The sequence below is a fragment of the Vanderwaltozyma polyspora genome, genomic scaffold (assembly GCF_000150035.1).
Source record: "Vanderwaltozyma polyspora DSM 70294 KpolScaffold538 genomic scaffold, whole genome shotgun sequence".
NCBI lineage: Eukaryota > Fungi > Ascomycota > Saccharomycetes > Saccharomycetales > Saccharomycetaceae > Vanderwaltozyma > Vanderwaltozyma polyspora.
The window spans coordinates 88,637-115,284 of NW_001834665.1; the positions used below are offsets into that span (position 1 = coordinate 88,637).

The following is a 26,648-nucleotide window of genomic DNA, read 5'->3' on the forward strand; positions in this document are numbered from 1 at the left end:
TAAATATATCAGGCTTCTCCTTATTTATTATTGACAAGATATTCTATTTACAAAGGATACTAAAAAGCAAACAGACTATATCGAGATCACAATGGCTTCTAATCCCCCAGGTAAATGTTGTTTCCAAGGTTTCAAACATGAGGGCAAACCTATTGGTGAAACCAAAGAATTATACGGTGTCAACACCTATATTACAGGTCAAAGCTCCAGTTCCGATAAAGTAATCGTTATTGCTTCAGATGTCTATGGTTTGAAGTTGGTTAACACCAAATTGGTTGCTGATAAATTTGCTAACGCTGGTTATAAAGTTTACATCCCAGATATTTTATTCGATGATGCTATCGATGTCGACGTAAATGTACAAGATGGTTCTTTCGACCTTCAAAGTTGGTTACCAAGACATACTCCTGAAGCCACAAGAGCTATATTTGAAAAATTCTTGAAAGGTTTAACTGCTGAACATTCTCCAAAGTTTTTAGGTTTGATCGGTTATTGTTTTGGTGCAAAATTTGCTGTTCAACAAATTAACAAAACAAATGGTATTGCAAATGCTATTGCTATTGCACACCCTTCATTTGTCTCCATTGAAGAAGTTAACGATATTGATGTTAATAAACCAATCTTAATCTCTGCTGCTGAGAATGATGAAATTTTCAATGAAGAAGGCAGGCATTTAACTGAAGCCAAATTGAAGGAAAATGGTAATATTTACCAACTAGATCTATTTAGTAAAACTTACCATGGTTACGCTGTTAGAGGTGATATTAAAGTCCCTGCAATTAAATATGCCATTGAAAAAACTTTCTTAGATCAATTGTATTGGTTCAACTACCATTCTGAAAAATAAACATAGTTTTGTCTCGTATATAAATAAATAGTTTATTTTAGTTATCTTTACAAATTAAGTAGTATGCATTTAAGCATTACCGATTCTTTGTATAAATTATGTTTTAATAGACTACAATTCAGTAAGCTAAAAGTGCAATGCTTGAGCAGAGTTATTAAAGTAACTCTTATGGAATATATTAAAGCTAAAAATCAATACATCTTCGGAAGAAAAGAATAAACAAGCATCAATATATTCCAGAAAGTATGCGAACTGTCAGAATATAGAGTCAACTCCCAAAAAGGAAGTCATAATCGAATAGATCTAATCCTCCAAAGATACCACGGAAATCAACATTTGAAGTGCCATCATTGTCAATTTCAAAATCATTTATAATTCCCATCGATGAATTCCCATTAGCCGGCGATTGCATATTGCTTAAGCCACCAATAAAACTGTTTTGGGTCGAATGTGGATTTGAAAGTGTATTGCCAGTCCAATTTAGCGGATTATCAATATTTTGTGAGATTGACGCTACTGAAGTCAATTTATCCAAACTATTTCCGTACATAGAATTCATGGAAGGTGCACCAGCTGCATTCTGCAAATTGGCACCGTCATTCATGTCTTGAAATGAGACATTTGATGGGTTTTGTTCTTCAGTCAAATTAGTACTAGGCGGCCTGTTAAATTGTTTTTGAGCTACGTTGATAGCGTGATAAATTTCATTTAATTCATCTAAACTAATATTAGAAATTCTGTTTCTCTTTTTCAAGTCATCAATCAAAGTAGTCCTGGCACCAAGGTCTACATTTAGTATCATAGCAAAACCTTGGACAACCTTCGGATGAAGGTTTTCCATTTGAGCCATTTTAAAAATTCCTGTTAATAATTCTCCCTTTCTTACCCTTTGAATCAGAACGTCGTATATAGCTAACATCTTAAACACCGAATAATAAGTAAATCTCAAATGTTTTGATGCTAATTGATGCATTGTTTCCATCGCATTTTCAAATTCTTTTTTTAATGAGTTTAATGTAGTAATTTTGCCAATTAATTCGTTCATTCTTGATTCTATGTCTGAGTAATCATTTATATCAGACGAATCATTATTTGCTTTCCTATTTTTTTCATTTTCATTCTTATTGTTGCTATTTTTACTACCAGTTTGATTCTTATTGTTTAAATTTGCATTATGACGTTGAGAAATGTCTTTATATTCAGTTAATAATGTTACACCTGCAAGTTCCAACCTCATAACGATACTTAATAAACTGAACATAATAGTAGATAATGATAATTGTGCAGTCTTTGTAACGTTATAACTTGTTAAAGAAGAATATTTAGTACCATATCCCCCACTAAAGAATTTTTTAAATGTAGACACTAAAGATAATGTGTCTAGACAAATTCTTAAGAAATATCTATAATGATAAGGTAGTATTTTATTCAACTCAAATTTCGTTTCACTTAGTGACTCAAAGTGAAGGAAAAGAGCTATTGAAGTTCTTAATAAAAGCAGATTTCCCATCATTCTTGAATGTAGAGTAATTGAGTATTCAGTTGTAGTGACTTTCGTCAATTGATTTATCCAGTCATTTGTATTATTCGAACCTTTGAAATCTAGGATTGGGAAGGTATTATCTAAAAATGTTTCAATCTTACTCCTTAACCCTTCGATTTCAGATAACTTGAAAGATCTATTAAACGTTAAAGTCATGGAGTCCAGGTCGGACATCAAAATAGACAGCTGCATTCTTTTAAAGGATATTTCGTGGCTTTTATATAGGCGTTGGTTAAAGGAATCACCCATATCTTCTTTAACTTTTTTCAAATAATTCTCTAAACAGTTAGGAGCGTGAATATCTTCGACAAACATATTTGCCAAATTCTGAACAAAAACAGGATGTCTGCCCTTCAGACAAGATTCAAAACATGTTGTTGTGACTACTGCTAACCATAGCATTCGTCTGTGATTGAGCAAAGAAGGTTGTATAATTAATTCTTTCAATTGTGGAAAGTTTCTCGGATCTCTATGAAGACCAATTGTAGCTCCTAACATTGTTATCAGTCCTGCTAAAATATCTGTTGGATGTTCTAAAAAGAAATCCCCTTCTTCTGGTGAGAAGACAAAAAAGGACCAAATATACAACAGACAGCATACTATATTTTCATTGGCGCAAGCACATAAATTTTCAGCCACTAGGAACTTTTCAGCTAAGATAATAGCGTCATTTGTAATTGGATAAGTTTTCAAAACTTCATTGTTAATGAACAAAGAAGAAGTATCTACCGAACCTTCTTCGTTGAATCGCAACGATATATATGACAGTTTCAGTATAACTAGCAACAGACATATATTTTCTAATTTGCTTCTTAAATGCCTTGTACCTAAATTCAAAGAAATTTTTCTATCTTTTACATCAGCTGGGGCAGGAAATAAAATAAATGATAGAGTTTCTTCGAAGGTTTCTTTATCTAAGAAGGGAAGATTTGGGTAGATCGATTCATAAAAGTGAGCTTTGTAACTGATGATCACATCGTATGGCGGTAAGAATTTTTCGAATTCATCTATAAAAGTTTTCATTAGATCAGAGTAGTAATATTCACCTTTACTGTTTTTATCACACATATCTTCTAGATATGAATGTTCAAAATTGTTTGACATTGCGGCAATCATTTCACCCACACCTGTGCTTTTTGAGTTTATATCATGGGGAGAAGCTGTAGTTCCACTTGTATTTGAAGTTACGGATTCATCTTCTGGGGTAGCATCTTTTTGCAAGATCCTATTCATGAAGTCGTTAATTCTATCACGTTGTTGTTCTGAATGTGATTGTTTTATCAGTATTCCTTTTAATTTTAAGATATGATTTCTTACAGAAGGCTGTAAATTTACAGAAGCTGTATTTTCAGAAAGTGCAGTGATCATTGAATTTTTTGAAGGATCCAAAAAAGTTGATGCGAATAGATTTGATAAGAATTTATCTTGGATGATGATATAATTTTCAGCTAATGGTTTAACTTCTCTTTTCATGATATTGTTCATAATCAAGGAAGGATGTGAATTGTAAAGGTTGATATCATCGATTGCAGGGGTAGTAGTCTCGTTATTTGGATTTAAATTTGGTATCTGTAAGTTTTCCTTTTGTTGAGGATTCTCCTTTTTCACATTTCCAGTTCCAGTTTCAGTTTGAATGTTGGGTTGAATTTGAGGATGTTGTTGAGGTGTATTTTGCTTTTCTTGGAGTAATGCAAAGTATTTAGTTTTATAATTTTCTACATCATTTTCCAATCTTTTAATGATTGCATTTTTCGAAGGGTTTTTCGGTTTTTTCTGTAATTCTATGTCATAGATACAGTTTAGGTTATTTTTGATACACCTGGTACAATTCGGTTGTTCCTTGTCGCATCTTGTTTTAGCCTTTCTGCACTGCTGGCACACGAACGAGATTCTGTTGCGTCTTTTGACGATTCCGTCTGTGGAACGGTCTCCAGCATTAGAGTGGTTAGTTTTTGATGTCGATGATAATGTTGTTGCAGAAACATTAGCCATAATGACTTTCTAACCAAACAGACAAAAATTTATTAAGGGACCCACTTGAGACTTGACTAGTGTAATATACAACTAAAAGGTGAGGCTAAGCTTTATAGTACTTGTATGATGGAGCCTGACGAGAAGGGATGGCGGCGAGACTAGTCTGAGCAGAGAATATAGTATAATAAAAGTGTAATGAAGTGTAAAATAATACAGTAATTTAGAGTCGAATCGGGACGAATCGAGTATATGAGATGAGATGAGGTGGGATGAGATGAGATGAGCTTTAGAGCAATACTTTAATGGATATTATACCTTCCAAAAAAAGGTTAAAAAATCCTAGTATCTTCTTAATTCAGAATGGGTGAATAATACGGATGTGATATTTGTTGTGAGTGATTTCGGATATAGATCAAGTGTATCCGGATGATGGTAGGAGATAGAAGTGGTATATAAGAAAGTGATGAAAAAAAACATCACGACGGCGAAGGTTTTCTGAATTTTGAATTTTGAATTTTGAATTTTTGATTTTTATGTTTTGGGGGACCCCTTTGATGTCCGTGTCCGGTGATGTTACCCGGCTGTTGGGACTTGTGAATTGGATTTGGAGGCCCCAGCTTATGAAATCTGTGGGTCGGAGCAGGAGCAGGGAAAGGGAAAGGAGAGATGTGCAACACCACCAATCAGCCAATTCTTGTTGTTTCGGTGTAAGTGTAAGTGTAAGTGTTGGTGTGGGTCGTCTCTCAGTTTGGGATGAGTCCCTTCGAAGTAGAAATTATAGATTACAGAGAAAGAGAGAAAGAGAGAAAGAGAGAAAGAGAGAGAGAGAGAGAGAGATAGGGGTTATGTTCGTTTCGTGATACATGATTAGGGTAGGCGTGACAGTGATAGAAAGACATTGGGATATTGGGATATTGGGCTCTGGGAAAAGGGGTGGGTGGGAAGAGAACCAAAGGTATTAATGGTGTGGATCGAAGGGTGTTGCTTCGTATGCAGTTATCTCACAAGAACAACAACAACAACAAGACCAGTATCTATTATTACCCAATCAATACAATACAATACAATATTGATTGGTTCGGAGTGGATGGGTGGGTCATCTCTCGATTTTCCTAAATCTCCGCTTTTGTCCATTCGAGTCCGCTGGCCGGTGTTGCCCTTGCACTTGCACTAGCACTTGCCCTTCTTGCTTCTTGCTTATTGTTTCTTGTTTGTTTGTTTGTCTCTTGCTGCTGCTGCTCTGATAAGTTTCTATCTCCGGGGACAGAGCGGATGTCCAAAGCGTGACTTTGGCTTTGGCTTCGGCTTTGTTGACTCGCAGCAGGTAGAGTCACACCGCACCTCTACACCGCACCCACATTCTCCAACAGAAATCAAGGACCACCATACCTAGACACACACACACAGTAAAGAGATAAGATAACAGATGAGCCAAGATTGATCAAAGAGAAGAGCCAGTTTTGTGTTTTTGTGTTTTTGTGTCAATCAGCATGAGTAGTCGACTCTTGTTCTTGTTCTTCCTTTCTCTGGAAGTGGCGGTGGCGGTGGCAGTGGCGGTTCTTTCTTGCCACAAAATAAAAATACTACACAAAACCAAAAACTAATTATCTTTCCTCCGGTCGTTTAGGGATTTACCCCGGATGACCTATTTCTGCCCCCCACCCCTTTCCTCTCTCTCGTAGCTCGTTCACGTCCACTTCCCTTCCCCTCGTCCTCCCCTTATTTCCTCTCTTCCTCTCCACGTCCTCGTCCACTCCAGCCAGCTCGATTCTCAAATGACTTGCCCTGGTTCAGGAGTCATTCCCCCCATCTCTCTCTCTCTCCTATTGATAGCTCGCCTAGTCCTGTTTCCATTTCTTTATTTCTTTATTTCTTTATTTATTTTTTGTTCAGATATATAAACATCGGAGTTTTCAAGAGTTTTAACAACTTTCAAATCTTTCAAGATTCACACATTTTATTTATTCAATTCCTTCACATATCTCCTCTTTTACTTCAACTCTTGTCTTTATTTTCAATAACCAGTGATTTCCACTATATACGTATACATATACATATACATATACATATATATATTCATTCCCAACAAATACACACATATACCATTCAGTGCCACACTGCACAATTGCTCCCTTTATTACCGATCGTGCACGTCTTTAAACTCATAATTTAGTTTACTAGACCTTAAATTATTTAATATACCTATTTTTCCCCTTTGGTTTATACTTTGATCCTGATCCTGACCTATACCCGTACGCTCCCGCCACGCCACTATGAAAGATAATACCAATAACAATAACAACAACTCCAATAAAAAAGATTATGAATACGAACATTTAACTAGCACCCCCATCGTCATACAGAAACCAATCGATGATAGATTACAACCTTCCCTACAACACTCCTACAAGCCTTACTTATCAGGTTTCGAACATTATAAACAACAGTATCAATTATCTATAGATGATCCAGAATCCTTCTTCGGTACCCATGCTCGTAACCATTTGGACTGGTCCATTCCTTTCAACAAGGTATTCATCCCAGATGAGAACGGTAAACCAAATTTCGTCAACAACAATTGGTTTGTCAATGGTCAATTGAACGCTTCCTATAACTGTGTAGACAGACACGCTTTATCCCACCCAAATAAAATTGCCTTGATTTATGAAAGCGATGAACCTGGTAAAGGCTACTCTTTAACTTATAACCAACTGTTGGTTCAAGTATCTAAAGTCGCTCAAGTTTTAACTTACTCAATGGACGTCAAAAAGGGCGATAACGTCGCAGTTTATATGCCAATGATACCTGAAGCTATCATCACTTTGTTAGCAATTGCAAGAGTCGGTGCCGTTCATTCAGTGGTCTTTGCAGGTTTCTCCTCAAACTCTTTACGTGATAGAATTAACGACGCTAATTGTAAAGCCGTTATAACTACAGATGAATCTATTAGAGGTGGAAAAATCATCGAAACCAAGAAAATTGTAGATGACGCTTTAAAGGAAACTCCATGCGTCTCAAATGTATTGGTTTATAAAAGAACAGAAAATAAAAATGTTAATTACGTCCAAGGAAGAGATTTAGACTGGGACGCCGAATTGAAAAAATACAAAAATTATTTCCCTTGTACTCCAGTTGATAGTGAACATCCGTTATTCTTGTTATACACTTCAGGCTCTACCGGAGCTCCAAAAGGTGTACAACATTCAACTGCAGGTTACCTTTTAGGTGCTGCATTGACAACCAAATACACATTTGATGTCCACCCAGAAGATATATTCTTCACAGCTGGTGATATCGGTTGGATCACAGGTCATACTTATGTAGTTTATGGTCCTCTATTAAATGGCTGTACCACTGTCATTTTTGAAGGTACTCCTACTTATCCAAATTGTTCTCGTTACTGGGATATCATCGACAAATACAAAGTCACTCAATTCTACGTCGCACCAACTGCCTTGAGATTATTGAAAAGAGCTGGCGATTCATATATTGATGGCTATAATTTATCTTCTTTACGTGCTTTGGGTTCAGTAGGTGAGCCTATTGCTCCTGAAATTTGGGAATGGTACTCAGAAAAAATAGGTAAGAATGACATTCCTATTTGTGACACTTATTGGCAAACTGAATCTGGTTCTCATCTAATTACAACTTTTGCTGGTGGAGCCACTCCAATGAAACCAGGTTCGGCTTCATTCCCATTCTTTGGTGTAGAACCTGTTTTACTAGATGCAAACACAGGAAAAGAAATCACCGATCAAGACCACTGTGAAGGTGTATTAGCAATTAAAAGACCTTGGCCATCTTTTGCAAGAACAATTTGGAAAAACCATGACAGATACACAGACACTTATTTGAAGCCTTATCCAGGTTACTATTTTACAGGAGATGGTGCGGCTAGAGACAAAGATGGGTACATTTGGATTTTAGGCCGTATCGATGATGTTGTCAATGTCTCTGGTCATCGTTTATCTACTGCAGAAATAGAATCTGCAATTATCGAGGATGCAACAGTTGCAGAGTGTGCTGCCGTAGGCTTTGCTGATGATTTGACAGGTCAAGCTGTTGCTGCATTTGTGGTTTTGAAAAATAAATCTAGTTGGTCTACTGCTTCAGAAGAAGAACTACAAGAGATTAAAAAGCATTTGATATTAACTGTTAGAAAAGATATTGGTCCTTTTGCTGCTCCTAAGTTGATTGTATTGGTTGATGATTTACCAAAGACAAGGTCAGGTAAGATTATGAGACGTATCTTGAGAAAGATCTTAGCTGGTGAAGCTGATCAATTAGGTGATGTCTCAACTTTGTCAAATCCAGGTATTGTCAAACATTTAATCGATTCTGTTAAGATATAGATAAATTTTAATTTATGTCCTTTTTTTATTCATTACCTCATCTTATTTTTGTTATTCCCTAGCACAATATTTTATTTGCCCAGTGTCAATCCTACTTACCAAGTCTTTCATTGAATTTTATTTTAATTTAATCTAGTCTGGATATCCTATTTTATTTTATTATATTTTTTTCTTTTCATTATAGTAAAACAATAATATAACTTCTGAGATTATTTTGCATTGTGAACTTCTTTTTCGAAATTTTGACTTTTGTTAGAAACATGTTACATGATGGGCAGTGGGATATTGTAGGCAAATAACAAAAAACATTAATCGTATGCATTATTTATTATATGAGAAACTTTTGATGTTCATGCCAACTGTTTGTAGTTTTCTATACTATTCAAACGTATATATAATTCAATCAAAAGAAATCAAATATTCAGCTGAAAATTGGGTGAAAAAAAATAGCAAAGACTAGTAGAATAATGAAATGAAACAGTTTCTATTTTACTTCAATACATAAAAATCTATCTAACAAATAAAACAAATAAAACAAATATATAAATATTAGTTAAACTTATTGTTGAGAGAAGTGTTCCAAGATCATGTTACGTTCATCAGTAGCAGCACCCCAGTTAGTAACAACAACAACGGAAGCACCGACAACCTTTCTAACGTTACCTTCACGGTCGACCTTACCTAAACCAGCCCATTCACCTAATTGCTTGGCATCAGCAACCTTGATCAATGGAACCTTGTTTTCAGATTCGTTAGCCAAACCTTCAACTAATTTGATAATGTTTTCTTCAGTAACAGAACTGACCAAAACAACTAATTGAGCTTGACCCTTGGTCAAAGCCTTGGTAGATTCTCTCAAACCTCTGGCCAAACCATCGTGGATCAAAGCAGTTCTCAAGACAACCTTTAAAGCATCTTCAATGGTGACTTCAGCAGATTGTTCAACGACAACTTCTTCTTGGACTTCAACAACTTCTTCAACGTCAGACATGGTAACTATAATGTTATATATGGTGTCTTTTAGAATTGAACTGAAAATATATACATATTCTACAACTAAACAACAAACATCAAGAGTAATGATCTTCTTAATGGAAGAGAACAGAATAAACTTAAACCAAATCTATTGCTCCATCGATGATGATATTCAGTTCATCTCATCTTGAGATTTCATCAAAATAGTGAAAAATTTTTTGCCTGGCATCTCATCGCATCTCATCGAATAAATTTTTCAGTTAGGGTCACATGAAAAAATCAATCATATAACAGCAACATGATTATGAAAGATGTATGTTATTATAAGATTAATGATGTTGGTTATTACAGATATGATTGAATTATTTTCTATATAAGTCGGATAGCTGTGAATTTATGTATTGATATAAAAACTGGTTAGAATATTAAACTGGAATTTTATATAATTGAATTCACCTCAGATTTTTCCATGCTAAGTTGTGACATACTCTTAAATAAATACCAAATATCTTAGTTTGTGCTATTTCATTGGATGAACGATTAAGTATGTGATGCAAATAATGTATATTCATCAGGTTTAGCTAAAATATGAAAGGATCAATGTACTTTCTAGATTCATTGTCATCAAAGGAATATTAAGTAAATATATATTTATAAGAAAAACTGTGAACAATCAAGGAATTCCTACATGGTAAAGCTAATTGATTAATTTAATAAGTAAACCGATCTTGAGTATCTAAATTAATTTGAATGCCCTTTGTTTAAAAATAATAAAAAAATAGGACTTTGAATCGATTTTTTATCTGTTCGAAAAATAACCACTAACGCTAGAAGTTATTAATCACTCTCAAATATCCTATTTTCTGTTTATTGCTTATCCTTATAAAACAGAATTCATTGCTCAAACTTACTTTGCCTTAAATATCAGTTATTAGATGTATATTATTAAATATTTCTAAAGGACCAATAAAATCCGTCAATTGATACCAATGAAGAATAAATACAACAATTGTTGTAACCAAACTATGTCATGACAGTATATTTAACTATTTTTAATTGGAGAATAATAAACTATTAAGTTGCGGTTCATTTTGTTTACGGAAACATCAATTTCCAACAAGCCTATCTGTTCTACCCTCTCCAAACATAATATGCTACATGTTCGAGTCCTTCCCCGCCCACTTAAACACACTGTAATAAACAGATAATGGAGCTATATAAATAGATCTATTATATTTTTCGATGATAACTCCTAGTGAGGCTCCTCAGATACATCGAAGAAATATATGTTAACCAAATATCAATAGAAGCAACCGACTTAAGCTATGCTCTTATTTACGAAACAATGATACTAGTAAATGTTTTGTCGTTGAATAAAAACTAAACATAGAGGACAATTTCAAGATACCTCACCTGAAAGAGGATGACAACTTCTAGTTCCTTCTTGCTTCTATCCCTTTTAATTATCTAGGTCCAAATTCTGGACTACACTCTTGCCAAATCTAAGTGGTTAGCAAAAAATTCAATCACAATCTATCATTAACCATTAATTTTAATTATTGTAGACTCTACTGATATCCAATAGTCATTCAACCATAATTAGGGTTAAAAATAATATTTCAACATCGTTTGCCATTCAACACAGGACCTCAAATATTCATTAAACAACTATTCAATTAATTATATTAGATACTTACTGATAATTTAATATCTTCAACCCCATCGAATATAGTCTATAATGGTCAATTCGCTAATATTCAGTGACCTCAGTTTCTTTAATGCTTAGAATTTTAACTGCACTATAGATAAAAAGCACATAATTTAAACCAATAAATTATTCAAAAAACAAAAAAACATTTAAAAATTGCCTCAATTCTACAACAATTTAATTAAAATTTGTCAAGTTTTATTATTTTTAGTCTAAAAATTCACCCCAATTGATAGATCTTAAACAATACCTTTAATAATTACTTTCTCATTACCTATTCTCACCAAAAATAATCTCGAGTTCGAAAAACTGTGGTACTTACCAATAAAAATCCAAAGTGATCTGTGAGTTCTAAGGAAATTATATAAAAACTATTTCATTCCCATTTCTAGTAAACTATCGGGATCTTATTTTAACTTGTACTATTGCTCTAGAGATTACAGGTTAAGATGACCTTAAAATTAGACTATATTCTTATTCTTTATTTGGATATTTTATAAATCCCTTCCTTTATCTTATAAAGAAGAAACTGTTATGTCGTCTAGATATTTCTCCGGAGACTTGATCAAAAATCATCAATAGTAGAGAGGAGTAAAATTAATTGGCATCTGAAACTTGCGATTCTTAGTAGAAATAAAGCTCCAAAGAAGCAACGACAGAATCTGATATCATAGTAAGGTTTAAACATCAATTATCAATATTAATTAGTGTTAAAAGTTTCAAGCACATTGTGTCTACAAAATATATTAATTAGTTCAATACAAAAAGTTGTAGATTTATTTGTACACATTTGAAACAATATATTCGCAAATTTAAAAGTGACAGCATTATTGTCTTATTTCTTTCATTGATATCGCAATAGTGACATAACGAATTTTCTTCATTTATTTTGCAAATAAGACTAAGGAAAATTATATATATCTAGAGTAAATATTTAAAAATTATTTGTTGCAATAACTTGATCGAGAATGACTAGAGAAATAATTCTGAGATCAGTTAATCACTGGATAAAAATTATAACCATTACTAATAATGTTGCCATTACGAGCATTAGCAAACTACAAAAATATATCCTACAGTATCAATGATTTTGATTTATGGATTATACATAATGAAGTGAAATGGTTAGGTATTAAAATGCCATTTATGCAATTGAATATGTAATATATTTAAACTCCTAAAAAAACATGTATATTTATCATAATGCGTAAACAAAAAAGTATATCTATCATAATGCGTAATAAAAAATATGCCCGTACAAATATATGCACTACGTTAAAAAGAAAACTGACAATAAACCTTCTGAAAAATGAAGTTATGCCATGATGCTCATTGCAGGTAATGTCAAAGAGACAGCGGCACCTCTCAAGTAGAATTTGGATAATTTAGATCTTTCTGCTAATACACCACCTATTAGCAAATATGAACCATTGTTCATCGCTACTATACATCCAATTGCCAATACAGTACTTCTTGCATTTACTGTCTTATCTCTCACTAACTTATATTCATCAGTACCTGCAACGAGTTTTAGTTCCTTTGATTCTAATTGAAATGTCTTTAAATTAATATAGTTCACCAAATTACTTCCCAACGCCAGCCCTTCATGATCTCCGCCTACTTTTGCCTCATCTCCTAAATTGTAAACTGAATTAATGTCGTCTTGAGTTAGACCACCAAATGACACCGCCGAATAGCCGATAAAAGTCAAAGTATGACCAACTAGAGGAATATCAATCGCCTTGTACCGATCCTCTTGTGGGTTTTTAATCAAAAAATGTTCATGTTCCCAAGTTTCTTTAGTAAAATTAAATAACCACATATCTCCAATTACATTAGTATGGTCAGAACCACCATGGATAATTAAAATTTTACCTTTGTTAGATTCACTTTCTAATTTACCATTCCTCTTAGAATATAAGGATAGACAAGAAGGAGATGATTTCTTTTGCATACCTTCACTATAGCCAGTCAAATGACTTGAAATCGACATTTCTTCAGTATTAGATGTCTGTACCTTTAATATTGGTGAATCTTCCTTTTGATCATTATCAAATAAATTAGTTTCAACGTGAAATGAGCTTTTTAGTCTCTCTAATAGTCTTGTTTCAAAGTCTCCAAAATCAACCTCCGAAGATAACTGTACAGGAGGCACAACAAAACCAGGGAATGCTCTTTTACTTGGCCATAAACCACTATCTTGAGGTTTTTCTATCATTGTAGCATATGCAGAGGGAGAAAATTTCAAATATCCTAATTTTCCTTTTGACACGACTGTGATTTCAATCTTCCACATATCATCCATAGTACAATAATAATCATCTGTGGTTTGAGAATATCCTCCAAATATATAAATTGAGCAAATGGAAGTGAGAAGAGAGTTTCCCCTTGAATTGAATGTTCTAGATTCAACATATTTTCTTAATTCATTGACATCCATATTGGCGGTTGATTGAGATTCACTCTTTTCTACTCTCGATACAGTGTTACTAACGGTTGTGCTTAAATTCGATTGATTATTAGCAACAGCTTGTGCATGTCCGAACCTAGCTTTAACAGTCGGATAGTTAAACCCACCATATGGTCTACCTAGAATTTCAATCTTTGTAAATTTACAAGTAACAATATCTAAGATATAGCCAGATCCATTTACAAATGCTGTCTTAGATAAATGAATTTTACCATTTTTACCAAAAGTAGCAACTGTTTTAATTTCGAATCCACCATATATGAATATATGTCTCTCAGTAATTTTGCTACCTTGTGCACTGATCAAAGGAGGTGGAACCTGGCCGGAAACTTCTGGCTTGCTTAAATGTTTTGATGACATTGACAAAACATATAAATATGGATTAGATATCATCGATGGACAGTTAATAATCTCAGGAATTAGTGGAGGAGGTAAATTTTTAACACCGCTAACTTCAAAATCTTTCAAACTTGGAGCATCTTCATCATACAGGTAACACGCCATTAGGCCACCTAACATATAAACGTTATCTCCAGTTGTTACAGCACAATGATATACTAACATGGGAAGTTTTTGTTCACCAAATAAAGATGGCATTACAGACATACCGCCATATGGATCTGCTGCATCAGACAAATATTGGGTCCCTTTAATAAATAATGGAGTTGTTTTAGATTCATATATAGATTTCTCACCGTTAGTAGATAAAGAACAAGCTGCATTTTTCCTAACCGCAGGCATCCACACATTGTATCTTGACAATGATATATTATCAACTTGTCGTACTGTTTCTAATCGTTCGATGTATTTATAGTACGAAGAGGTACATTTTGCACCTATAGCTTCTAATCTTTCAATGGCAGAGCTATCACGGTTATAGTTCTTGTTGGTTGAAATATGGTTTTCATCATTTTTGTTTTCTGAGATTCTAGATGTAGCATTCGAATCTGAACCTTTATTTAATTTTTTAGCAATCTCGGTGTCATTTTCAAATTTTTCTATCTCCTCTAGATCATGAACATCCAATATAATATCTGAATCATCGAAAAATTTATCAATAATTTTTCTTAATTTGAATATATCTTTCATACTTGATGTTGTGTCAGATATATTAGTAATACTATTCTTCCTTAGAGAGCCATCTTCTGTATTATTATTTTCAACATTATTATATGGTGTAGCAGATTTATAAGAATAATATTTTTTCAATAGATATTCATTTCTTAGATCGAAATTTTTCCTTGCAATATAATCTGTATTATTCACTGGAAGTTCAAAATAATTAGTAAAATAAGGTAGATTTTTCAATACCTCTTCTCCTTCATCTAGGGAAGGTGCTTGATCTATATTATTATCGACCTGTTCTTCCGGTGCCATTTGTTTTTTATGCATCGCCGCCAAATTAAGATATTATCTGTTCTTTTTTCCCTTTTTTTTGATCACGATCTCTTTTCCACTCTTTAATATTAAAAGAAATAAAGGTTTATAGCCACACTTCAAAAATTCGCTCACTATTTTATTATATATTTATAGTTATTTCGAATGAATCCCAAATTGTGCTAGAGTATTGAAACTATGAAGACAACTGGCTTATTCTTAACCCGGAATATTTTCTAGAACTGATATATGTACCTAGTTCTAAGCAATGGTATATATATATAAAGAGCTGAGATACTAACAGATTTAATTATTCTTGGCACTTAACTTTTAACAGAATCTCAAATCCAAATGCAATTATTTACTTGAAATTGATGAAATTACGTTAAGAAGAAATTTACACTTTAAGAATTAACTTATTTGAAAAGTTACCTATACTTATTATAAAGGTCTAAGAGACTAATGCAATGACAAAATTAGTGATGATAATAATAAGTAAAAAAAGAAGGATACCCTGAGGCAAAACACACAGAATTTCTAATTTTTTTCTTTACACTGATGGTAATAATATCAATAGTATCTTTGAATATACACATAATAAATGCACCGACCTTACTATACTGTCCTCCAAGTAGTTAACGAAATTTGCTTCTGTTAGAAATACTGTATATCAATCAATAGAATAAAGACGTTTACTAAACGCATCTCTGTATGCCTGTTTGATATCTGGCTACGCAATTTAATAATAATTCGGAAAATTCTGTGAAGAGTTCCACTAATTTTCAATTTAAATATAGTTCGCTTGTTATGCTTGCCATACAAAAAAGAAATACCTATACCGAGAAAAGAAACAAATGGTCAATAATTTTAAGAACGTACACTTAACAAACAAGGTGGTTTGTTGACGTGCTACATTAAATATGTAATAATAGAAAAAGAAAGCAATAAGACAAAAGCAAAGACAATGACAATAATACGTATAATCCCGAGTAATCTCAATAGAAAGAACGATGGCAAAAGAAACATGAACCTCTACAAAGAGACTTCTTAATTTCTGTTTGTGCCATTTCCACGGTATTGTTCTATTTTTTGCTACGATGTACTTCGTTGTTAGTTGAAATCCCTTCATCTCCGACTTAATTAGGTACCAATTATAATAGATATAGTTAATAGAATCAAACATTGAACCAAAAACTAAATAAAAATGAGGTCAAGTCAAATATATGCTACGTATTGTTACAGTATCTTAACCATATTCCAGACTACGGGAATCATTCCTTGTTCACTGTTCCTGCTTAAGCTAACTACTTGATGGTTAAACCATTCCTACTGTCTGTCTATCTATATGTATATATGTAGTAATAATGAGCCGTCAACTGCCTTTCTATAAATATCTAACCAGAACTAATTAGGAATATACAAAAAAACACAAAATAAAGAAACTAAAGAAACTAAAGAGACAAGATACATACTATGATGTTATGATGTGATATATCCATTTAGCTTAGCTGTATCTGCTTTCGCTTTTTATTCATTCAAACTGGCTCTCTAACTGACCTGCAGATTATGATAAAAACTAGGAAATTAATTGAGGGCACACTAATTCATGCAGCAACAACCAGGGATTTCATTCTTCCTTCCTTGCATGAGTATATAAATAAATATAGTCCCATGATCAAGCATCTACCCGTGTAAGAAAATACATCACCATGCATATGAGGAAAATAATAGCCGAAGTAAGATAACTAAATTTCTTTTTTTTACTGCTCTTGCCTTGTCTTCGCAATTTCTTTTTCCCAGGTTTCCCAAGCCGAAGTTCTAAGAGAAAGAGGCACGTCCGAATTTTAATTTCTCAGTGAACCAGGCGAGCGTGTTACGAGGACGTAATTAAATTCCATAAAAAAGAAACGTTAACACAAAACATATAAAACACAATAAATATAATTCTTCTACGAAAGAATCTTGGGAAACAGGAAGTTACAAGGAAGGTTCAATAGTTTTTGTGAAAAACCTTGAATTATTTCTTTTTTTGCTAATTTCTGCATACTTGTCTCTATTTTTGTGTAACAAAAAATAAATACATTATATTATTTTGTATCGTAGTAAGTGTGTTGTACTCTCTCTTCCTTTCTCGCATACATATATTATTTAATATATGTTATAATTGCTTTTTGTGGATGGTACGGATGTTTCTTCAGCTGAGGCAGAATTTTTGGTTTTCTTGTAACAAATTACATCAAGCTTAACTATGCTCATTTTTCACATATACAAGTTATTTTGCATTATAGACCTTTCTTGGGATATGATTGATTACTCTTGGAGGAAGGGAAACATGAATTGAATTTTAATATGTTTGTTGGACTTATTTTTTTATTCAAGCTAATAATAACTATGATGACGATCGTGAGATCCCTACATAAAAGTTTCACGAATAGGTGGTAAAAAATGTTTCCATTGCTATTTCTATTTGGATATGGGAAAAGGCGGGCATTGTTTGGTTTATGAAAATTAATTTGATTTTTTGTAAAAACCTATGAAGATATCTCTAAATAGAAATTAATTAATCAACAATTCATCGTTTATAATAATTCTTCACAATTCCAGTAATCGGATTTTTAGTTTTTTTTATGTTTTTTTTCTTTTCAAGGTCCTTCTGTGTTCGAATTTAATTAGAAAATATATTGACACTTCCGAACTCTCATGGGAAATGTTGTTGGGTATTATGTTTTTTTAGCTTTTTTTCTTTTCCTTTAGGCAAGTGTCAACAGGAGATTGGGATAAGGGTTATTTTTCACAAGTAAAACGTTATAACACTAAGAAAAGGTTGGAGATGTTTACGCCGTAATTATCAGCTGCTTCACCGAAAGAGCCTAAGAATTTTTTTACTCCACTCATTTCCCCTTTTGTCATAATATAATTAACATGAATTGAAAAGCGCTCGAAGTTTGAAACCATCTATTGACTCAATTTAAGATTAAAAATTTCCTACCTCTTAGAGGTTTCACAATAATGTAAATGCAGAAGTAAATATATGTGTCTCTACAGAGATTACTGATATTAAATACAAAATAGTAGATTAAATATTAGTTCATAAATAAAAAGGTCCATGATATTAAATGTATATGCGCATAGCTATTTTCTTGGAGAAAATGTTATCTAAAAAAGTGATAAAAGAGTAATAAAAGAAAACAAAAAAAAAATTAGAATTAAATAATATGAAGTAACAAAGTAGTGAAAAAACACAACAGAACAACGTACAAAACGGTATCCAAACGGAAAACTTATTGGTTACTTTATCAAATATAGAAGATGATAATAATAAAAATAAATCTATCCATGATAGAAATCAATGCCACTTAACATTTAACAATTATTTTTTGTTGTTTATCTTGAAAATGCAAATAATGATACTTCTCATTGAGAATTTGTAAATTGATGCTTGTCCGTTAATTCTATTGAAAATGATGTGGATCTTGGTAGTCCAGTTTTATTCTGTTGTGTTGTTTTATCACGATTCTTGGTATCCAAACTGTCCGTAGACTTTCCTATCACTAATGATCTGGTACGTTTAAACTTACCAGTATTTTTCTTATTACGTTTAGTACCGTTGTTAGGTACAGTAGCTTTTGCTGAGTTAAATTTTTGGGCATTAGAAACAATAATTTGAAATTTAGGCTGCTTCTTAGTGTTCTTCTTCACTTTACAAGCTTTATTTGCGGTCTTCGCAGTTAAATTAGATGTTAAAGATGAACTAGATCTTTCACTAATAAAGGAACCCATCTTCGGCAGTTCTGGAATCCTCAATGTATTCATATTATTATTTTTATGATTCTTTGGTGTGGGTGAAATTGGAATTCTAGCCATATCCAAATCAAACAATTGTTCATCTATATTACGATTTTCCAAACCATGATTTAGTAGTGGAATCTTATTAGGATCTAATTTTGTTGAAGACTTGGTGACAGAAGAATTCAATTGGATAGTTGTGGGAGATGATCCATATATGTCGTCATTTGTCCTGTCACCTGATGATTCTTGTAATGATGTCTTGGTCAACATTGGATGCTTAGATTTAGAGAATTTATCATTCGGGGTCTCCATAAATTTATCGATACTATATTTAGATACTGTTTCTGGAGTCTTCTGCAATCTAACAGTATCCTTTCTTGCCCTTTGGAAATCAGCTAACGCACTATTAGATGAAATTAAATTCTTTGCATATGGGGTACCAAATTCATTTAAAATTTTCTTTCCATAAGGCGTGACGGATAGAGAAAACCCTTTGGAAGGAGATGATGAAATTGACATTTGGCGAGAATTAAACATTAGGTTCAAATCTATGTTTCTCAAGGGAGTTTGAGAATTTTTGCCTGCACTTGAGTTACCCAAATTGGTATTAAATAGGTTGCCCTGGCCATTGGTTCCGGAACTTAATGCATTAGAATCTGTAAAGAATCTCAATGGAGTCTTAGCAGGAGTCTTGTTAAATAAATTAAATCCAGCAGGAGATTCGAATAAGAATTCTTTAAATTGTTCTGGAGATGCTAGTAAAAACTCATTTGGAAAATTATTATTAAAATGCAATGCCGAAGATGGTTGTAAATTCATATCATTTAGCGACTCTCCAGCATTGGTATCAGCTGCAACACCACCAGTGGCGCCCAAAACTGATCCATTATTTGGCAACCTCGAATGCATACCTGCTAAAATACTATTTTCAATTATAGAAGAATCACTATCAGATTTTAGAGAACCACCTGATTTCCTGGAACGACCGTTATTGGCATTGAAACCTGAATTCAAAGACATACCGTTGCCATTATTATTAACACTATTACCACCGTGATTATTATTGTTTAATTGGTTTGAAGAATATGGAGTTGGAAATTGGGTAGTCGTTGGTAAGGGACTATTAAATGAATATTTCAAATGTTCAGTAACAGCTTTGTAAAAACTAGCATCTGAATGAGCATCGTTTATGTTATGTTGCTGTAAATTATCAGCATCATTAACGAGAGCTGACCCAAAAGTACCTCCTGAATTTCCGTTATGATCTTTTGAACTCATGATAATAGCCTATATGTCCTCCTATTCAAGTAACTTTAGCCCCCAAAAAAACAAATAAATACAAACTAAAGAATATGTTCAATTTAATGCTCAAATATCCAATATAGAGTACTTTGCCCAATCAACAAAAACTTGTATTTATATATATAATAATATCTCCCTAAGAACCTCTAACCTTATTTCCGCTCTCAAAAATTTGCAAAATAGTAGAACTGGAACGTAAAGCAAGCGAAGAATCGAAATATATTACACCACTTTCTCACTTGTAGTCCTTGCAGTAATGCTTTTTCACTTTTGTTATACTATATACTATAGTTTAGTATGATACAATTTTATTTTAAATCTATTTAGCCTAGTAATCAAAATAAACAAAACTTGAAAACTTGGCCCCTGTGTTTTTATCTTTCAAATCTAACAACCAGCAGTTCTCACCAAAACGTACCTGAGAACTTCTGCCCTTGACCTGATCCTCTTAAAGAACTCAAAATCTAAAACTAAACAAAATTTATACAAATCTAATCCTCTTTCTAAAGAGATAATTTACTTTTATAAACATTAACTGATCTAACTTGTTTTGTTGTTTTGTTTTGATTCGATTCGATTTGTTTTTTGTTTTTTTTTTTGTTTTTGCGAATTTTCAATACTTTGGCGTATTCCGGGTAACAGATCAGGATGGTGTATTTTTTCGAAATCAATAGAGAGATATTAAAATGTCAAAGATGAGATATCAAAATGGCTATTAAGAAGAGGTTGATTTTTGGGATTGTTGACTTGATTTTTGGGATTGGAGGTTGCAGACGTGTCAGGAACTGGGTCAGAGTTGGTTTTGGTTGATGTACAATTGTTAGGTCAATATTTTTTTGTCCCTTGAATTTTCTAAGTATTAAAACGTTTCTGGAAAAAAAAAGTACTAGGCATCTGTCAAAAAAAAAAAGGTATTGAAGTTAATATAGACATACTCTAGAAAAGGTTTTAGAATTTCCATAGTATAGTCTGTCAGGAACAGGGTGTACTGGAAAAAATTATATTTATAAAGAAATATAGTAGAGCGTACAAGAGTTGACGGTGGATTGAAATTTTGGTTTAGATTTGTTTTGTTCATATAGGGATTTCTTGCAGTTATGTCATCAGTGGTGCACGAAAGTGGTACTGACGATGATTCTCCTTCTAAAGTTTTGGCTGAGGATTTGAGAGAGTTCCATATTAGTTCACCTTTGGAAAATGTCAAAGTTAAGAAATATGATTTCGAAACTACTGTCGAGGAGATTGACGATGGCGAGTCTTCAACGACGCAGGAAACTGTAGAGGCCCCTAGAGGAGGCAAGAAAAATTTCAAACAATATCTTCCCAATCATGAGTTTTCTGATTCGAAGTTTATCACGAGAATTGAAGATCCAGGCAACGATTCTTCGGTGGTTGGGGATCATAGCAATGTTATAGATGGATCCTTGATACTGAGAAGCAAAAATGGTAGCAGCGGAAATGGGTACTTGAAGAAATTAGAAGATTGGTCCTTAGATGACGAAGGAACGGTGCAAAGAAAAATTGGTACTAAAAATGAATCAAATAAAGAAAATTATGACCCGCCACAATGGAAACATCATTTGTTATTAAATGGTAACATAGATAATAATAATAGTGGTAATAACAATAAGCTTTCAAATTTAAAGGCAAAAGATCCAGAATCTGATCTTATTGTAACAACTTCCTTCAGTGATATTTCAGGAATTCCTACTAATACATTCAAAAACCATAATAGTAATAAGAGTAATAGAATGGATTCGGGAAAAAAGTCTTTAATGGAAGCACCAATTGGGGTTCGAAATGAAAACAAAATTTTGAAATACGAATTCAATGAAGAAATTATGCAACATGATATATCTGAAGATTTTGCTGATGACCCTGCTGCTTTCGCGAACAACGTTTTTGATAATATGATGAAGAAACAAAGATCAATGCATCAGCTCCCAAATGTCAGTGGCATTAAAGGAACAGAAGAAAGTGACGAAAATCTAGACGAAGGCTATAGCACAGATCCTGTTAGAGCCGCTCACGATGTCTTTAATGGGATCATCAAGAAAAATAAAAGACACAGCTATGAGTTTCAGACAGTAAAGAGCAAAGGTCCTCGTCGTAAAATCAGTAACACAACGACTACAACAAATACGTCTATTAATAGTAACTTCAAGATTAAATCCTTAGATACTGAGCCCAAGAAAAAGTTAGAAGAATTCGAAAGCGATTCATCTTATTTGGGGGATACACCTTCACTAATGTCATCCCCTGTTTTACAGAGGTATAGTGAAACTAATTCAAAGTACGAATTTAAACTAAATCAAGAACTCGCAAATAAGAAAAAAATGACTAACAATGTGCCATTAATTAAACCAGAAGCATTGGGTTTGGTGTTCAATCAAGGAACTGGTGTTTGGGAAAAACCTAACAAAACATTTTCTTCACAAGATATATCAAGTAGTCGAACAGTTGATAATATAACTACGACAAATAACAGCGATATCACAGTAGAAGAACAATCTGAGATTTCAGAAAGAGAAAAACATAAGGCAGAACCATTAGCAAATTATACTGGTATGGATCTTTCAAGTTTAGATGACACACCTATTGACACACCAAAGATAAATCCAAAATTTTTACTTCGAAGAAATGAAAATGATCGAACTAAGAAGTTAGATTCGATTCTCCCAAGCTCTTCTGTGAATAATTATGAAGGAAATAAAGATTCTAAACATCAAAGTCATGGGGATATAACTAGAATTTCACAAGTTTTCGATTCATCATTTTATCAAAATAAACAAAAGTTAATTTCAGTTTTAACCGATGTGATAACATTATATCAAGATAAAAAGGAAACACAATGGGAAAAGATAGATGCCATTGATCTTGCAAATCAAAACTTGGTAAGTCTAGTTGGTATGAATGAATTGTTGCCCAACTTAGAAGAGATCGATTTGAAGAATAATGAGATCAATTCGCTTAGTGGATTACCAAGCGGTATAATAATTCTTAATATGAGCGAGAATAAGCTGAGTAACAATTTTATTTCTTTAGAAAATTATCAAGAATTAGAAGATATTGATCTGAGTAGCAATGCATTGAAATTTAATTTGAATTTTTTATCTCATAATAAGCATTTAAAGAAGGTGAACTTGAGGTACAATGGAGTTGAGTCTTTAAATGGATTGGGAAATTCTCGGTTGATATCCCTTGATCTACGAGACAATTCAATTGAAGGGGAATTAGATTTTAATAAGATCATTAACAGCGAAAATATTAAATGTTGGGAAAGTATTCAAGAATTAAGATTAGATGGCAATGAGATAACAAGGATTTGTAATATCTACCGATTGAGAAACTTGAAAAAGATAACATTACTTAATAATCCGATAGTGGAATTTGATATTGGCAAAGATACACTGCCTCAATTAGAAGAGTTTGAAATTAATAAAAATGACGTTTTGAACGTACGATGCAAGAAAAAAATATTCCCTTTCCCCAGCATACGAAAGTTAAAAATTGGATGGTTGAATCTTAATAATATGATTGTAGAGGAAAAGCAAAATATACCTTTTACACTAGAAGAGATTGAAATTATTGGCAATACCGAAATGGGAAATGAGAAAAATGATAAGAATATTGAAGGAATCAAAGAGGTCATAATGAGTTTACCAGTTGGTACAAGTAAATTAGCAATTGAAAATATCAATCTAAAAGGTAAACTTATTGAACATGCGGAAGAAAAATTACCAATATTGCAAGAAATCAATTTTAATAGATGTGGCATTACAAGCCTTTACGAGTTAATGTTATTTTTACCAAACTTAAGCATAACCAAACTAACATTAATTGACAACCCATTAGTAAGCAACTGTAACCGACAGGAGACACAAGAAATGGAGCAAATAATTAAGAAAGCATGTCCAAATTTGCAAGATCTAACACTAAATTAAATAACAAATATTATTAAATATCACAGTAACTACAACAAATTAATGTCTAGCAGTATGTAACCATAATAAAAAAAGCATGAAAAAAATATAGATCGAGTGAGCACTATTACAATTGCCTAATTGAATTTCATTTTATGTCACCATTTCTTCTTGGTGATGTTTTTTATCATTTTAGTAAACAATACACATCGATTGAATCTTGTTAAAATACTCAATTAATAGCCATCTTCAGCTCCATTGGTAACCAAATCTCCGGTATCTTAAATTTTATAGCACCGTTTGGTATTCGATAGTGGGAAATTGTATGAACCGAATCAAGTTTCACTTCAAACTAACAAAAGCAATTGACTATTGTCATTCCCCTCTTTATCTAAAGATCAAATTAAATTAGAAAGATCTTTACGCAATCTGCTGTGAATAATTTCCATTACGATTTCTATAATAGAGAGACATACATAATAGCACTATATGATAAACCGACAATGACGTAATTCGCTAGATTCAATTTACCCTACCTGTTCCCCTCTATTCAGATACATTACAATTTAGCCTCTTAGTTCCGTGGATATTAAAAACAAACAATGAACATGTCGTATTGTTCCGTACAGCACCACAATGAACTATGCCGTACCACATCGTATCCAGCGGTACTCAATCTTCTTCCCCTATTTTTTATGAATTATGTTTCTAATTTCCCCTCTCTCTTTCATAATTCGGCAGCTAGCGCCACACACACGTACACCTATAAGACCCGTCTGAAGAATTCTCTGCATCTCAGAAAGAAAAAAATTATTTAGAAATGTAAAAACAAAAAATCTGCTGCCTTCCGACGGAACTCTGCGAAAAGCCGTACACTATGCTCATTTCGATATCATTAACAACCGATTTCCAGCCATATCCCAGAATATAGTATATATCTGCAATCATAAGACAAGGTAAGGTAAGCTCTCTTTCGGGCAAGCAGCCCAATAAAGATAAGTGGTACTTTCTCCTCCTACTTCCTCTCCCTGCCTTCTCGAACCAATCGTGAAACCATCTCCTCCGCGCCACCAAACAGAAAATACAAAAAAATACAACACAAAAACACAAAAACACATCATAAAATATATAGGTCCGGCTGCGAAAAACGCCGTACAATTCAATTTGTTTTCTTTTTTTTTTAGTCAATGAATCCGAAATTCGAAATTCGAAAAACACTTTTCTTTTGTTTTTTGCTCTGGCTTTATTTTCTGAATTTGTGATCGAGAGGGGGCCATGATGACCGTCGTGACGATTGAGAGGGAGAACAACAAGAAAAATACAAAACACAAAAATACTAGGAAACTTCAAAGTTACTCTCTAAGACCTCGACGCACACCAATTTTCTGTTCTCCTCCGAACTTCTAAAAACCCAAAAATTAAAAAAAAAATGATGTAAATGAAAACTAGGGGACACAAAGCTGTTATATTTTGTACTAGCGTTCCTCCCCCTTCCATATCACATATACTATCATCATTTCATAAAAACTAGGAAACTTACAAAGAAAGAGAAAGTGTAAGGTCGGATGAATTTTTTCGATTGATCAAGATATCTTTTGAGAGGGTGGGTTGGGTTTCTTGCCATATTATTTTATTATAGCAACAATGTCAGCCAAAAGCAACCAACAGCCTTATTTTACTATGCTTTCTTAAATTCTTTACTATGTATGTACATTGAAAAAGGTCTTACTTCGGTCGGTGATGTTAAGGTTAACGTCGGTGGCTTCACTTCGTTCTCCCTCTTTTTTTCCCTTCCCGTTTCTTTTACCAAATAGAACGTTTACAAGTTAAAAAAATAAAGACATACTGGCCATTTTTTTTAGAAATATTTGGGTTTGGGTCAAAATACCCAAAGCACTACAATAGTTAGCGATGATGACATCAATTTACATATTATTAATATGCTAAGCTAAATACCTTCTCTCCTCTAGTCATACCTGCGTATTTTTGGTTTTCACAAAAGATACATTAATCAAATTTTGTTGGTTTGCTACCGTTTTTAATAATCACAATTAGCAAACGACAAAAATTATAGTGTACTGACTGCAGCATCAGAGGAAGGGAAGGCCAACTAACCATAACATATATTCATTTCCCCTCCCTATCTTATGTTTTTTTATCATTATTTTGCCTTCCTCATCTCTTGAGGTTACCATAATGTAATTTATAATCACCTAATTTTGAATTCATATATATATTTATATATAAGGAGCAAGGTTAGAACATATATAAATATTCTTAACTTTAAACTTTAATCAATTAATCTATTATTTATTGAAACTTTTTGGACTCTGTGATATAGAATATAACTGTACAAACCGAAGTATTCGTATTGCAATATAATCAAGA

At 33.0% G+C, this 26,648-nt stretch overlaps 7 protein-coding genes across 7 annotated transcripts; 3 read left to right on the top strand and 4 right to left on the bottom strand.

Annotated features, from left to right (window-relative positions):
* Nucleotides 1-91: 91 nt before the first annotated feature.
* Nucleotides 92-847, top strand: Kpol_538p41 (uncharacterized protein; the record flags this gene model as incomplete). Its single annotated transcript, XM_001645089.1, has 1 exon — nucleotides 92-847. The coding sequence occupies one exon, from the start codon at nucleotides 92-94 to the stop codon at nucleotides 845-847; it is 756 nt and encodes a 251-aa protein (XP_001645139.1).
* A 268-nt stretch (nucleotides 848-1,115) lies between these two features.
* Nucleotides 1,116-4,382, bottom strand: PIP2 (oleate-activated transcription factor PIP2; the record flags this gene model as incomplete). The annotated part of the gene is made up of 1 exon (XM_001645090.1): nucleotides 1,116-4,382. One exon carries the CDS (start codon nucleotides 4,380-4,382, stop codon nucleotides 1,116-1,118), a length of 3,267 nt encoding a protein of 1,088 aa, XP_001645140.1.
* Nucleotides 4,383-6,637: 2,255 nt separating this feature from the next.
* Nucleotides 6,638-8,716, top strand: ACS1 (acetate--CoA ligase 1; the record flags this gene model as incomplete). The annotated part of the gene is made up of 1 exon (XM_001645091.1): nucleotides 6,638-8,716. The coding sequence occupies one exon, from the start codon at nucleotides 6,638-6,640 to the stop codon at nucleotides 8,714-8,716; it is 2,079 nt and encodes a 692-aa protein (XP_001645141.1).
* A 559-nt stretch (nucleotides 8,717-9,275) lies between these two features.
* On the bottom strand, nucleotides 9,276-9,707 carry Kpol_538p44 (40S ribosomal protein eS12; the record flags this gene model as incomplete). The annotated part of the gene is made up of 1 exon (XM_001645092.1): nucleotides 9,276-9,707. The coding sequence occupies one exon, from the start codon at nucleotides 9,705-9,707 to the stop codon at nucleotides 9,276-9,278; it is 432 nt and encodes a 143-aa protein (XP_001645142.1).
* A 3,007-nt stretch (nucleotides 9,708-12,714) lies between these two features.
* On the bottom strand, nucleotides 12,715-15,261 carry Kpol_538p45 (uncharacterized protein; the record flags this gene model as incomplete). The annotated part of the gene is made up of 1 exon (XM_001645093.1): nucleotides 12,715-15,261. The coding sequence occupies one exon, from the start codon at nucleotides 15,259-15,261 to the stop codon at nucleotides 12,715-12,717; it is 2,547 nt and encodes an 848-aa protein (XP_001645143.1).
* A 3,399-nt stretch (nucleotides 15,262-18,660) lies between these two features.
* NDD1 (Ndd1p) lies at nucleotides 18,661-20,313 on the bottom strand (the record flags this gene model as incomplete). Its single annotated transcript, XM_001645094.1, has 1 exon — nucleotides 18,661-20,313. The coding sequence occupies one exon, from the start codon at nucleotides 20,311-20,313 to the stop codon at nucleotides 18,661-18,663; it is 1,653 nt and encodes a 550-aa protein (XP_001645144.1).
* Nucleotides 20,314-21,434: 1,121 nt separating this feature from the next.
* Nucleotides 21,435-24,281, top strand: NUD1 (Nud1p; the record flags this gene model as incomplete). The annotated part of the gene is made up of 1 exon (XM_001645095.1): nucleotides 21,435-24,281. One exon carries the CDS (start codon nucleotides 21,435-21,437, stop codon nucleotides 24,279-24,281), a length of 2,847 nt encoding a protein of 948 aa, XP_001645145.1.
* Nucleotides 24,282-26,648: the final 2,367 nt, after the last annotated feature.